Source organism: Anastrepha obliqua, chromosome 4, assembly GCF_027943255.1.
Source record: "Anastrepha obliqua isolate idAnaObli1 chromosome 4, idAnaObli1_1.0, whole genome shotgun sequence".
NCBI classification, from domain to species: domain Eukaryota; kingdom Metazoa; phylum Arthropoda; class Insecta; order Diptera; family Tephritidae; genus Anastrepha; species Anastrepha obliqua.
In genome coordinates this window covers 51,418,717-51,434,333 of record NC_072895.1, presented here as the reverse complement: position 1 = coordinate 51,434,333, position 15,617 = coordinate 51,418,717, and the positions used below count along the sequence as shown (strand labels likewise).

General features: G+C 35.9%; 2 protein-coding genes across 8 annotated transcripts; both read right to left on the bottom strand.

Annotated features, from left to right (window-relative positions):
- Positions 1–1,094: 1,094 nt before the first annotated feature.
- LOC129244704 (putative inorganic phosphate cotransporter) lies at positions 1,095–4,112 on the bottom strand. 2 transcript variants are annotated; one of them, XM_054882493.1, is made up of 4 exons: positions 3,991–4,112; positions 3,686–3,822; positions 1,554–2,633; positions 1,095–1,463 (listed from the first exon to the last, which is right to left on the bottom strand). In XM_054882493.1, the coding sequence occupies exons 2-4, from the start codon at positions 3,752–3,754 to the stop codon at positions 1,209–1,211; spliced, it is 1,404 nt and encodes a 467-aa protein (XP_054738468.1). In that variant the 5' UTR covers positions 3,755–3,822; positions 3,991–4,112; the 3' UTR covers positions 1,095–1,208. The 2 variants fall into 2 exon arrangements, with proteins under 2 accessions (XP_054738468.1, XP_054738467.1); XM_054882492.1 differs by having other exon boundaries at positions 3,928–4,098.
- Positions 4,113–12,215: 8,103 nt separating this feature from the next.
- Positions 12,216–15,617, bottom strand: LOC129244706 (putative inorganic phosphate cotransporter). Of its 6 annotated transcripts, XM_054882496.1 has the most exons (5): positions 15,446–15,617; positions 13,680–13,816; positions 13,211–13,601; positions 12,534–13,150; positions 12,216–12,475 (listed from the first exon to the last, which is right to left on the bottom strand). In XM_054882496.1, exons 1-5 carry the CDS (start codon positions 15,486–15,488, stop codon positions 12,293–12,295), a joined length of 1,371 nt encoding a protein of 456 aa, XP_054738471.1. In that variant the 5' UTR covers positions 15,489–15,617; the 3' UTR covers positions 12,216–12,292. The 6 variants fall into 6 exon arrangements, with proteins under 6 accessions (XP_054738471.1, XP_054738470.1, XP_054738472.1 ...); XM_054882495.1 differs by having other exon boundaries at positions 12,534–13,601; XM_054882497.1 differs by having other exon boundaries at positions 12,534–13,601; positions 15,517–15,611.

Genomic DNA, 15,617 nt, shown 5'->3' with positions numbered 1-15,617 from the left:
AAGTTTCAAACTCTCGTACACTCAGCGCGGCCTTCTCAGTAAAATGAAACATTCCCAAAGCGGGTGGCCAGCATATATCAAATATGAATTATTGCTTGATTTTTTTATATTATTTTACTGTAATCTATTTCTACGTCTGCCATTCCCTTGACCGTCGATATTGCCGTTCTTTCTTCTTCTTCAGAGGCAGTGGAGGCTTAGCGAAATTCGTAAAGACAAAAACGTTCCAAGTCCACGCGATAATATATGTATGTACTATGCACCCCAAGTTGTATGAATGAACACATACATACATACACAGATGTCTATTTATATGCATGAGAATTAAGTATTTAAGTAAAGTATGCAAATAATTCTAATAAAAGCGTGATTTGTATGTATTTTAGTGAAATGAAAGTAAATAAGTGGTAGATTTAATTTATATTTGAAATATTTACTTATGATAACGAATATTAAGATGCGTTGTAAAAACACTGTGCAACAAACAAAAGAAGACAAGAATGTGGTATAGTAATAATGAGAGAGGAAGCGCTGCCGAATATTGGAATACCTGTCGTATTGTCCATAAACTTCACTAATTTTTTTATGGTATATTGAAGTTTTGAAAAGTTGGTCTTAAGTTGATCTAAGTTCTTTGAAAAAAAAAAACACTTATAAAACTACATCCACCAGTAATATTGTTTTCAAGAGTCGAAAATAAAATTTAATGCCGCATATTTTTATGGAACACTTGAGTCAAATATTTCTTACTAGGTGTGTCATTTTGACCTTTATGTAATAAAATTAAATATATTAAGTTTGGGGGCTCGATTGAAGGTTAAAATGTTCCACAAAAATATTTCTTGGAAAATTTCAGCTGGGGTTCTTTAAAATAAAGACGGCTAACCAATGCACAATGGTACGCAAGCGACCTTCGCTACTATTTCTAAACTAAACTATTTCTTGCTGTTATATGCCCATTTCAATATCGATCACCCGGTCGTTGCAGTATAACGAATGCCTATTTTGGTAGTTAGCGCCATATATGCGTCAATCCCGGTTTCACACCCATAGCTCTGGTATTTAGAAAAAAACCCGACCATTTTGGTGTCAAAAATTATATTATTTCCTAAATGATTAATTGCGTATGCTTCACTTTAGCTCTTCGCATTACATTTTTGATTATAAATTGTTTTAAGTCTATTTGTATACAATTTTTTTTTATTTATCTAAGTCTTATTATCTAGTTGTAACAATTGCTTTAGCCCCGCTTCTTCTTCCTCTCTTTCTTTCTCTTCTTTTTCTTCCTGGGTCACCTTAACCGTCACCAAATCTTCATTAAGTGGCTTAAGTTCGTGCACCTTAAGCTCCTCACCGTGCCATGGCTGCACTTTCGCTGTACCAAATGTGATGAAAAGTAGATTCCCAACGAAGTTGAAACCACCAGCTATGAAAAATATTACACGCCACTGCACTGGATTCGTCTAAGAAGAGTGAAAAAATATATACATTGATAAGAATTAATAAGCTATTAAAATTATTGTTTTTCAATAAACAAAAAAAAAAAAACTAACCGGATCAATTACGATGTATCCAACCACTAGGGGAGCTATGATACTCATCACATTGGCCATAGTATTGGACATTCCCACCAATGTGCCAGTAAAGTGCGGTGATAGATCGATATGATTCACCTGCCAGCCAAAATGTGTTATCGCACTAAGCGAAACAGTTACAGTCAACAGGGCTACAGCCAAATCACTTTGTTCTGCATTCACATAGCCCAACCAAATGAATGTGATTACCGGTATCCATTGACCGATTGTATTGAAGATTTTTCTGCTGACGGTTGTGCTGATTAGCTTCGATTTTTCTAATGCATTAACAAAAGGACAACAGACCAATCCTAAAATCACCATTGAAAGATATGGGAGGGATGAGAGCAGCGCATTACTTTTGATATCCTTGCCCAAAACGCTCTTCATGTACGATGGTATTTGGGTGAGTAGTGTCCAGAAGGTCCACGTGTGTCCACAGTGTGTAACTAGTAATGCCAGAAATGGTGCAGATGTTAATATCTTACACCAAGGCACTTTATTCGGCATTTCATGATCTTCACGTTTCGCATGTTTACTCAATGACATTTCAATATACGAAAGTTCGGCCTCGGAAATAACTTTACAATCGCTGGGTGAACTGGCACCGTAGAACAGCCAAATTAAGATCCAGAATAATCCCAAACCACCAGGTATGTAAAAAATACTCGGCCAACCCAAACTAGAGGAGGCAAGTGCTCCGCTGGAAGCTAACATTATAACAGTGCCGAATTGTGCACCAGAAAACACATAAGTTGCCAAAGAGCTGCGCTCCTCAACTGGCGACCACTTGGCCAATATCGTTGCCATGGCTGGTATTGTCGCACCTTGTCCAAAACCTTGTAGAAATCGTAAAGCACATAGCAATTGCCAGTCGCCGATGCTCACACCAAGCGGTGTGAGTATGGATAAGATACTGCTGCTAGTTACTGTGAACATTAGCATCACTTTGCCACCGAAACGACGCGCCCAGCCACCGGCAGGTAGTTGAGTGCATATGTAGCCGCAAAAGAAACTGCTGAGGACCTTGGATTTTGTCTGCTCTGACCATTTGTACTCCTGAAAATAGAATGAAGTATGAAGTAGCATTATTACGTATCAGTTGTAAAGTTGTTTAAAATTTAGTTCATAAAAAGGTGGAGTTCATAAACGTTGAACATTTCATAATCACTTGTGTTTGAAATAATAGCAGCGTGACATATGTATTAGTTTGGGCGAAAAGAAATCCATTACTCTTATTTTTTTTATTTTGCGCAAATTGTTTTATAGTCGATCTTTAGCTCCTGAGCGATGCTACGACTACTAATTTATCAAAGGAAAACTATAAAACGTGCCGAATTTTCTCTTTGTTGACTTCCATTGTTAAAACACTGTAACTCACTACTGAACGGAACAAACAAAAAACAGAAAAATAATTTATTTAGTGTGAAATGTCATCTGCCGAGAAAATACTGGATTTATTTTTCCCCAAACTAATATTATTTTATTATTATTTTTTTTTTAATATCTGCAACATATTGCAATGTTTTGACTATTTATTTATTTGTTATTTAATATTTTTAATTTTTTATAAAAAGTTGCTTATACTAGAACAAACCCAAATAACTCAAAGTTTCAAGCTTTGTACAAATTAAAAAAAATATATGAACAAATTTTCATCAAAACATCAACACTTTTTGTTGGAGTCTTTAGAATGGTTCTATGTACGCAGTTTTGCATGCTGCCTATTTTTTTGTACTGCTTATTGACAGTTTAAAGTGGCCTTAATGAATTTTTGATACTTTTTTTTTTGTTGACGCTGCTACACATTTTCTTTCAAATAAGGAATGCTCGGAGTTAAGCTCATGGACACAAGGCGGATGGCTGTGTACATTTTACTAAAATTAGTTAAATATTTCGTTGGGAAATTCCAGTTGGTTTCTATTTCTTCTCTGGCTTGGAATTTTTTAAAATAAATATATTTGCTCTTGCCTCGTAATATATTAATATATATAATAGATTAAAGGTCACATGGCTTGACACCAATTTTCATCTAAATATTTTTATAATATAACACCACTTTTCACTAACACTATATGTATCTATGTATATATGTTCATTATCGTACTCACCGGGAAATCAGGATTCGTTGTATTTTTATCCATCATTGCAACTATAGCAACCGAAAGATTGGCACGCATTCCGTAAATGGTCGAAAGGCCACAAAATAGCAGCAAACACTGTACATGACGCCGTCCAAAAATCGGTACTAAAGTTGAAAATAAAACCAAAAAAAAAGAAAAACATAAGTTTTTTTAATACCTCAACCTTCGCATTTCGATTTAGTTATGCGAATAGTTCGTGAGAAACTCACGCTTTGTTTCTGAGAAGTTCGGAAGGTTTGTTTTTGACACCATTTCTGAACTGATTCACTAACTTGGTAGGAGGAAGCAGAAGCTTTTGAAATGGTGGAGTACAAGCAGCAGCTACCGGTTGCCCAAGTGTCCTCTGAACGACTTGACGCGTACTGAGTCTCTGCGTAAGAGCCCCAAAGAGCATGTAATTATATTACTGTTTTCCTACTTATCGTACGTAAAGAGAACTGGATAAGATTTGTATAAATATGATTATAAAATATATGCATATATGTTACTTACTTACGAACATATAAGAAAATATTTATACACACGCTCGCACATAAAAAATGGTTATTTAACCCTTTCGTGACCTAGTCATTAAGAGAAGGATCTCATACTGGCGTAAATTCGAAAGCTAACTGAATAGGGGGAAGAGGAGATCACTTTCTACATATTTGATTGCCAATTATTAGGACTAGGAAGCCTTTTCTGGCTATCATAATGGACTTCCTAGGCCCTTGCCATTTGGCGGGCTATCTAAACCAATTCTATAATTTCGCTAATTTAAATAACATTCAGCGAATGCAAAAACATCCTATTACTCGAAATGTAAAGCCATGGCGAATTGCATATCGCAAATTGCATTACTTCGGCAAAGTGTCTTGAACTCGACTGAAAGTTCATTGATATGGCAAAATTTGAAGGGCCTGGACTGCGAGTCTATGAACATCTTTACTGATGATTCGATGCTTAACGATAGACTACGTATTAATATTTATTTAGGTAGAATGCCAAGCTATCCTTGAATCTATGCAGGTCAATGGTACCTGCTCGAAGGCCGGCATTGAGTTTATGAAGGTTTTGAAGGAGTCGGGGGTGCCGAACATCTCGCAAGTTGTATGGGTCACGGAAGCTAGCACAGAAAATTGCAAGGAAATTGTGAAAGGAAGCTTTCCGTAGGGCGATAGAAACAAATTTGGAAAAAGTCTGCTTCTACATCAGTAAATCCTATTGTTTGTTTTTGTTTAAGTTCAGCAGTTGATATAATACCAAATCAAGTGAGCGTTAGCTTATCTCTACTTTTCTGATTGTGATTTGCATTACTAAGTGAATATAACTACATAGAAGATTCCGTATCTCATTTTAGATCCAAACCTAAAATTTTGGCTTACATAAGTTCGCTATTTTGACATGTTCCACCTCCCTCTCACAGGTCATCTAAAATGAAAGAAATTTTCCGAAATCGAGTTTTTGCTATCAATTCTGTTTTATGTCGTTGATCGACACGAATTTGAGTTTTGAAAAAAAAAAAATGGCAAAGACAAATCATATGAATTCGATTATTTTAGGACTATACGAGTATTGGCCGAGCTCTTGGGAAATCACGAACAATGTATACAATTTTAAAGCTGTGCACGATAGGGGTGCAAAAACCAAGAGTCTATTTGCTAAAAATATGCTCCTTCACTTTGCTTCCGAAATGCCTTTTTGACCATCCCTTGAAACAGAATTGCAGAATTTACGACATCTGACAACTCGCTCACTTGGCCGCAGATAAAGTCAAAAATTGCAATTCGACCCCAATGGGACTTATACATATGTATCGGCTCTTTGCGCCTCCAGCCGGCACGATAGCAAATAATAATAGTAATTCGAACAGAATGTATTCAGAAAATCGAGTCTGACAAAAACTCAATTTTTCATAAATAAAACCCAAAGCCTGTTATTGCCTATTCAACTACTACTAACAAAGTTAAAGTGTTAAACATTACTAACACTTTAGATAAAATACGACATAAATTAAAACCAAACATTCTAATCGAATTCATAATGAACGTAGACTATACGAATATATTGTAGTGAATATAGGACAAATTTTGATGGATGAAAGATGTAACTAATTCAGGTAGTACCAAAAATGAGGAGAGTTATGAGTTTTTTTTTTCATATGGACTAACCCAGAAACGGGTTTTTGTTCAGAAAATGAGATTTTAGGGGTGAATGGGAAATTTTTCCCATTGTATTTTTCATAGATTTACTAGACCCATGAGTTGTGCAATATTGGGCTTGAAAGAGTTAAAACTTTATGCTTATTCATTATGTTGACTTATGCATCACGTTTTAAGCGAATTGATACAGATTTATGAAACAAAATTAAAACAAAATTTTAAATTGTAAATTATTTGAATTGTAAATTATTTGAATAAATACACAACTAAGTATCTAATTGTGTAATTGCAAGTGCGCATTTGCGACTATTTACATTATAATATTTATTTATAATAAACATGCCTCTAGCTTAAATTTATTTTCTTTTTTTGCTGAAACTTTACGTTTTAGCACATATGCCACCGGCTCCTCAATGCAGCCTCGCTTAGTATAGCATTTGCTTGTCTCGATGCTTAGAAATTTATTCTGTTTCCAAAATGACATCGTTTCAATGTACAGCTTTGCACGGTGGTACGAATACGCATGGGCCAATTTGATGGGCGTGATAGTATTGGTGGACTGTAGTATAGTATTGAGACTTCAGAGCACCCAGAAAAGAAACAAGTTTAGCGGAGTGGGAACCACATGCTGTCCGTGCCCATATAATTCAATTTGGGCGAAAAAAATCAATCTGTAGCTGACGCTAATATCGGAAAAAACCGTAGGTTCTTGTAGAGGTAATGGTCACATAGAGAACTTCGTTTGGTTTGGAGCCCAATATAGTACATACAGCAATTTTGTTATTAGTTTATACGAGTACACTCATTGAAATTACACCTAGTAGCTAAAGGTGAAGGACTTGAGGGCCCCAACTTTCCCAGTCAGCAAGCGGTTTTAAAACCAAAGAATCAAAATTTTCGGTCAGTCTACACTAATAATTATATAAGTTTAAACTAAACTAAGAGTCTGTCTTTACACTGAGAGTTTGCTTTTGCATTCAATATTGCAGTCAACCTCACTCTTTTACGATGAGCTTGCGAATACTTTTTCTCGAAGCAGCAACATATCTGTTCAGCAACAGCTATATTTTGACGCGTAGAATTTCAGTTATTAATGCATTTATAAAAAACACAAAACGCACATTACGGTACTTTAAATGCCCGCCAAAACCTACAGCTACTAAAATCAACAACAAACCTGGCTCGCGTAAGAGCTGACTGCGGTTTCTTGAATGGAATTCGAGTGGTGGTAGGGCATTAAGAAAATGTGAATAAAGCGACTAACATCGCAGTACGCGAAAATAAAAAACTTCAAGCGTTTTTGTTAATTTATATAAGCATATTGAAAGCCGTTTTTGTTTCTGTTCGCAAAGCCCGAGAATTCATGTAAAGATTTTTTTCTTAATGTCGATTATTAGTAAAAATATTTTTTAAGTGTTTATTAAAAATTGAACCTAACATACCTGCTGACATAACTGCGCTGCTCATCGGCAAATCATATGTTGAATGAAAACGCTCTGCTGCTGTTAAGACATACGAAAGAAGACAGCCGTGAAATTTTGCCAGCAAAATATGAACGTATGTGAAGATTTATTTCAATCTGCTTGAGCCGAAGGTGTTTACACTAGTGCTCCATTTGAATGTAAAGTAGTGGATCTCCTCTACTTTTCCAATATATAATAATAATAATAATATTTCAATCTGTCAATTTATGCGTTGCTTACAAGACAATTAACATAGAATCGACTTGTCACAGTATTTTTTACAATGGAAAAAATCAAGTATCGCGTAGTGATTGAATTTTTATTTTTGGAAGGTTTAAAAGCAAAGGAAATTTATGAACGAATGTTGAAAGTGTATAAGGACTTTTCGCCATCAATTAATACAGAAAAAGATGGGTGGCTGAACTTAAGCGTGGTCGTACAAGCCTTGAAGGTGATCCACTTCAAGGACGTCCGAAAGCAGCAAATCGTAAATCGTAGAAAAATACAGGATATCGTATTGAAAAATCGTCTGGTTACTGTAAAAGATTTAGAAGAAGTAGATTTAGATTTAGTAGAAGGTATCTCGTTGGGCAGTGTAAGCAATATTTTGACTGGAGCTGTGTGCACAATGGGTGCCGCATTTGCTAACATTGGAAGAAAAACACATTCGAATGTGACTTTATCAGCAACATTTAGCGCCATTTCGAAAGGATAAAGTGCATCGATTCATCACAAGGGATAAGACTTGTGTCCATTACCATGAAGCTAAATCAAAACAAATTTGGTTCTTCGGCTCCGAAACGAGTTCGTGTCCAGAAATCGGTCCAGAAGGTGTTCGCATCCGTTTTTTGGTATACGCGAGGAATTTTGTTTGTGTATTACTTGCAAACTGATAAAACAATAAATTCTGAATATTAGACCAGCTGAAGGAAAAAATTCGTGAAAAAAGACCAAGTTTGCAAAAAAAATAAATCTTTTTCATCTGGACTATGCACCGTGAACCAAGTCACAAGAGCATTTCGTCACAAAAAAAAGGGTCACAAAATCGAAATTTTTTTTCTTCACTCATCTTATAGTAAATCATTTCAAGAATGTTGTGTCAAAATTTTAAGTGCATCGGAGCAGAACTCTCAAAGTTATAGCCTTTGTAGGCACTCTACCTCGAATGCGGAGCATAGATAATTTTTCCGAGTCATTTTTTCAAACGCGTTTTCCCCGAAACGACTTCTTAAAAGTCGGTGCCAATCACAACTCCGAAACTATTCAACCGATTCTTTTCAAATTTGGCACACGTTTTCGAAATCAAAAATACCTCCCCCCCACACTGTTTTTTTTTTATATTTTTTTTTTTAAGGTTATTTTTCATTTACAAATATGGCGAAATTTTTCGCCAAAAATGCTCGTTTTACGTTTTTTTGCCACCAAAACTACAAAAATGAAAAAAATAAAATTTTATTCATGTGGGGGGGGAGCATTACGTCATACTTTAACTGAAAAATTCGACTTTTTTAGTTTCAGATGATTCTACGACGAATGCCGATTGGCACCGCAGAGCACCTCTCGAAAAACATATCTCCAAAAAAACTCTGTCATGGGCTTATTTGTCAATATTTTATTATTAATATTTTTTAAAAACTTATTGAAAAGATGTACAATAACATGCAACTGATTTTATTAAAGTATCTTAAGCCATATTTCTGTAAAAAATTCAAGAAAAAGTGTTTTTTTTTAGCGCTAAACCCTACCACCCCCTTAATAAAGTTCGTCGTGAATAAACATCATACAGTGACGCAGAATCTGTTGCAAAATGCAAAGAATACGGGCAACTTTTGGACACTGTCCGATGTGCAAAATTTATTCAACAAGTGCAAGAGGGGGCCCATTCCAGGGGGACCACAAAGTGCCTGAGATGTTAGGCTTTTGTCTGACGAGAAAAATTTTGATCAACCGCAGAAATGATAGATGGCTATGTTGTCAGGCACACGAAGTTTTCAGCCACTGTTATGGTTTTAGGTGTTGTGAGCAACAAAGGACAAGGTCGTGCCACTGCACTTTTGCACTCAAGGATTTCAAGTGAAGTCTGCTGAATATATCTAGGTTTTAGAGACAGTAATGAAATCTTGGATTGATAGCGTACGCGGGGTAGCCCGTACTCTGCTTCTTCAGACAAAGTCATGGAGACACAAGATTGGATGGCTGAAAATGTTCACATAAGTCCGAACTTATGACCGCTGAACTTCCCGAACCTTAATCCCCTGGATTAATACGTACGGGATGCAGTTGAGAGTGGAACCAATAAGCATCCTCATAACAGAATTTCTTCTCCGAACTCTGGTTAATATGAATAAGGATCATTTGACTCGGGAATGCAATCGTATCTAGATCAGGCTCGAGGAAGTTATTGCAGCTAATGGAAAATTTACTAAATGCTTTTATAAATATATAATAAGTTAATGTTGTGTAAAAAAATAATAAGGAAAAATATCAAAATAAAAACTAATTATATTACTTATACTTTCCAGTTGTCCTCAAATATCGCACGCATCCTGTAATGACAGAAAAAAAAGACTTACAATGTCTTTAATGGAGGCATGACCGGCAAAATTCAGTCTTAGAGTTCCGTTATAAAAGAAATTGAATGCTGCTAAGTAGGTATATCCTTTCCGCAATATGCGTAGTGCAATCTGTTAAGAAAATTTAGAAAACGTATGTTCTTTTAGGAAGCTTTTCACTTTGCCATGAGATAAAGGGTTTTCCAATAACAGTTGTTATTTTGAATAGCGCGCTATTTCGGTAGATGTCACCTTTGAAGCTGTCTTTTTTTGATATTTGACAAGTAGAAACTATGCCATTGATAAAAATGGAACGATACACACTTAAATAATGCATTGAAATTATTAAAATTCACACAAGTTAGTGATGTGGAAAATAAATCCCGTGCACGTCGCTCAAGAACAGCCGAAAATATTGCTATTGTAGCCGAAAGTGTTGAAGAAAACCCAGGTTTGTCCATTCCTCGTCGTTCTTTTGAATTAGGCATTCCACAAACGTCATTAAACCGTATTTTGCATAAAGATTTGGGTGTTAAGGCTTATAAAGTCCAGTTAACATAAAAACTGAAGCTGGCCGATCGTTGAAATGCATGAAAATGATCCGGAATTCCATCAAAAAATCATCTTGAGTGATGAGGCCCATTCCCACCTCGGTGGCTTCTCCAACAAGCGAAATTGTCGGATCTGGAGCTCAGAAAATCTAAGAGTTATTGTTGAAAAGTCTCTCAATACTCAACGTGTGACTGTTTGATGCGGTTTATGGTCCAGCAGAGTCGTTGGACCTTACTTTTTCGAAAATGAAGCTGGAGCAACAGTTACGATGAATGCATTGCACTATCGAGGAGTGCTTGAGGATTTTTTATGACCGGAATTTGATGGTATTGATCTGAGCAACGTTTATTTTCAACAAGACGGCGCTACGTACCACACAAGCAACGAAATGATTTATCTTTTATGGGAATAACGCCTCTTATTGGAAAACCCTTTACTATGCTTTAACATGTAATCTTGCATAAACAATGTTGCCCTTTCTTAATTTTTCTCTCCCTTCCCAGGTCTCTTTTGTCGTTGGAATTTTATTTAATTTGTTATAACTTAAACCTTTTCTATCAGATTTGGGTGCTCATAGACCTCACATTTTCGTAATTAAATTGTCTTTCATTTTAAAGAGTTTTTGAATTTTTTTTACAAAGTTGAATAACTAAAACTAATGGGAAAAATAAACAACGAGGAGTTTTTCCTTCCAAAATAACTCGAAAAGGCTAAATCAAATGACGAAACTATCATTGTGACAGAGAAGTATACGATAGAGTGCATTGCTCATCAAGCCAACTCGGAAAAAGGGCCATAAATTATACAATAATAGTGCTAGACATGTGGGAAAATTACTTTGGTTCTATTGCCACACCTACAATTTCATAACAGACGGATATGCGCCGTGGCAGGCAGTATTTTATTCAAAACTTGATATTCACCTGTCGTCGAGCTCTCGATTACTGCAGCATTTTCCAGAGTTCTATGCTAAAACTAACGCAGCTGTACTTGAATCAAATCTGACCACTCTCAACTCTTAAGTGAAGACATTCGTTAATCTCCTCTATGAATTTCTCTTTAGAAATATCCAAAAAAAGACAACAACAATTAAAATAATATATATATATTTATATACCCGCCGTAGCCGAATGGGTTGGTGCGTGACTACCATTCGGAATTCACAGAGAGAACGTCGGTTCGAATTTCGGTGAAACACCAGAATTGAGAAACACATTTTTCTAATAACGGCAATGGCAAATCTCCGAGTGTATTTCTGTCATAAAAAAGCTCCTCATAAAAAATATCTGCAGTTCGGAATCGGCTTGAAACTGTAGGTCCATCCATTTGTGGAACAACATCCAGACGCACACCACAAATAGGAGGAGGAGCTCGGCCAAACACCCAAAAAGGGTGCAAGCGCCAATTTTTTTTTATATATTTACATGTATGTATATATATATATTTTATTGTGAATTTGTTTTAAATTTACAAAAAACAGTTAAAGAATTTCCTTTTTATATAAAGAAGGGAGTATAGAATTGTCAATTTGTAACCATTTTATGCCAAATTTAAGGAAAGTTCATTTTTCCATGGGAATTCAATGGTAATTTTCAAATCTTTCGCTGCTCTGGTAAATATGTGATTAAGAAAAAAAGAATATATAAAAAATAAATGTCTAATTTTTTTCTCCACAGAACATATTTAGAGGGTTGGATCAAGAAAAAAAAATTGTTGGCCTCTTTATTCATTTATTTCCCTAAAAATTGTGTAAGCCATTTTTGAAATAAATTCTACTTTTTGCTTAAAATTTCTTTATACCTGTAGAAAAATTTCTTTCACTTATATTTTCCCATTGTTGATATACCTATAATAAATGAGCATATATCATTCCTTTATATTATCCATATTAATTGTTTCAAATTTTATATGATCACGTGAGCCTTTATGCCTTTTGGGGTAGTTCCACGATTGGATTTCAGTTTTACCGAACAAGACAAACAATAGATTACCAATAAAGTATAAGCCAGCCGCAATGAAGAATACCACACGCCACTGTTGTACATTTTTCTGCAATAAATATTACATAGTTTAAATGAGTTCTCGTTAAATAAATACTCGTTCATACCACATCTGTGACGACGAAGCCTACCGTTAATGGCGCAAGCAAGCTCATAATATTCGCAGCACAATTAGCCAACCCCATCAGAATGCCAGCATAGTTGGGCGATAAATCAATGTGATTGGTAAGAAAACCTAGCGAACCAGCGGTAGTCACACCAACTGCGATCACTAAGAGACCCAGGGCTAACTGGCTTTGATCAGCGCGCACATAGCCAAGCAAGATGAGTGGCACCACCGGCACCCAAAAACCAATGGTGTTGAACAGTTTACGGCTTGCATTTACACTCGTATACCCACGTTTAATTAGAAAATCCGCTAATGCACAAAATACAAATGTTAGAAACATATAAGCCAGATAGGGTGTAGCCGACATTAGTGCATTGCTTTTGATGTCCTGTCCCAAAATGCTCTTCATATATGACGGAATTTGTGTTAGTAGTGTCCAAAAGCCCCAAGCGCCTGTGCTCTGTGCCACCAGCAATACCCAGAAAGGCACTGATGTGAGTATCTTTAGCCATGGTGTCTTTGTGGATGTATGCTCGTGTTCTGTCACTAATGCTGACTCGATAAATAATTTTTCCTCTACTGATATCCATTTATGGTCATTTGGTGAGCTGGCGCCTAAAAAGTACCAAACTATACCCCATATCAGGCTGACCAAGCCGGAGAAATAAAATATACCCGGCCAACCAAATGAGGATGCAGCAATCCAACCGCTAACCATCATCATTACAATACTGCCAAAAGACATGCCACTATAGCAAAATGTGCCAAGTGAGCCACGTTCTACGGGCGGCACCCATTTCGACAAAAGCATGTGTATCGACGAGAAAATGCCACTCTGTATTAGGCCTTGAGACAAGCGTAGCGCAAAGAGTAATTTCCAGTCACCAATACGAGCGCTAAGCGGTGTCAACAAAGCTAATAAGCCGCTAAGTGATACACTGCCAAGCAGCATGACTTTGCCACCAAATTTGTGCACCAGCTGACTGGTGGGAATCTGCGTAAGAAAGTAGCCCCAAAAAAAACTGCTGAGCAGATACGATTTCGTCTTCTCCGACCATTGATATTCCTGCAGAAGGTAGAACAAAGTATGAAGAAAGTAAAAAATAAGTCGTTGTATATTATTTTTTTTTTTGTAAAATCTTACCTCAAAGTTCGGATTTGTCGAATTCCTATCCATCATTGCCACAATTGCCACAGAGAGATTCACACGATGCATGAGGGCTGCCGAGAGACCGAGGAATACCAAGAAACATTGCACATGGCGGGTGCCAAAATATGGAGCTTAAATGCAAGAAACAAAAAATCGAAAAATTCCATAATTCATAATTTGTTTTTAAGTAACAACTTCTTTTATTTACAAACACTTTTGTTATTACACTACTTGAAATGCAAAGCATAGAGCTCTGTGCTTATTTCGTGCCTATTATAACATGTTTGATGAATTATTATATTTTTTAATTTGCTCAATTTAGATTGCTGATGAATGGGTGGGTATATTAATAAAAAACGTATTATATATACATACATATGTATGAAGCGTTTCATCTGTCCGTGGACCTTTGGATTATCTTGCTAACTTAGTAATTTTGTTGTAATTTGCGTACATTTGAAGAGTTCTAAAGAGTTTTCGAAAATTGAAATTTCTGTTTACCAATCGAACTATTGAGTCATCTTTTCTTCACGAATTTTTATTTCAAAGAAATAGAAAGACAATTTTTTTTTTTGGGAAAATTGCTAAATTATTTTTAAAAAGGTTAAACTTAATTTTTAATAAATTTTTTCCATAAAATAATTTTTTGTTTGTGGATTTAGTTTTATTGGAAGTGCCATTATGAAATACTATAAGTAGAAAAAATGTATTTTTTTCTTTCCTCGAGAAAATTTTGGGTCAACTTGTCTTGCGTAGCAATGCCTTTGGGCTATTGAAATTTTTTTACAAAACAATAGCGGCATCCAAATAACTTACTTTCAGTTGATATTTTCATATGCATAATTTAAAAGAAAACACGTGTTTTCTTTAAATCATCTTTTAACAAATTTGCGCACCACCTTTTCGGTTGGCTTCGGCATATTCGGTGGGTTTCGTTATTTTCGACGAAAAGAAATTATGTTCTTAACACATTATCTCACTAGGTAGCGCTCGGAACCAAATATTTCGAAAGGTTGTATTAAAGGTTCATTTTTGCTTGAAATTCAGAATTAAATATTATCTATTAATGGGTTAGTCAAAATATTGACAAATACTGGCATGACGCGTTAGCTTTAGAGGGAGTTCATATGAACGCCGCTGGTTATCCAGTCCCTCCTCAAATAATTAGATATCAGTAAAGTCCTTGCATCTAATATTACCAGAAATAATGAACTCTAAGAAATGGTAGCTTCTAACACACATCGAGGGGGCGAGTTGTCCATGACTAATCGAAAAGCGGTAGAGGAAAATCACCTCCAGAGATTTTCGACAAACTGATCGGATGGTTGTACTCTGATCCTTTTTTGTTGAGATTTTAGGTAGATTGTGCCACTTGCATCACGAGAAACAAGGACAGACAAGGCGTATTTGAATCACCTAAACAAGAGATCCTTTTAAAATTTCGCGCGCTTGCCTTTCAATTAAAAAAACTTTAAACGCGAACAGCAATTGCGAGTTTTCGACAATAAATAATTGGAACTGTAGAAACACACGAGTATGGATCACACGATCCTAAGTATGATCAAGCGCAATCCGTTCCAAGTTCTATTATGGTTGAAAGCCCACAAAATAGCAGCAAATACTGTACATGACGCCGTCCAAAAATCGGTACTAAAGTTGAAAATAAAACCAAAAAAACCAAAAAGCAAAACATAAGCTTTTTTAATATCTCACCCCTCACTTTTCGATTTAGTTATGCGAATAGTTCGTGAGAAACTCACGCTTTGTTTCCGAGAAGTTTGGAAGGTTTGTTTTTGACCCCATTTCTGAACTGATTCACTAATTCACTAACTTGGTAGGCGGAAGCAGGAGCTTTTGAAATGGCGGTGTACAAGCAGCAGCTATCGGTTGCCCAAGTGTCGTCTGAACGACACGACGCGTACTGAGTTTCTG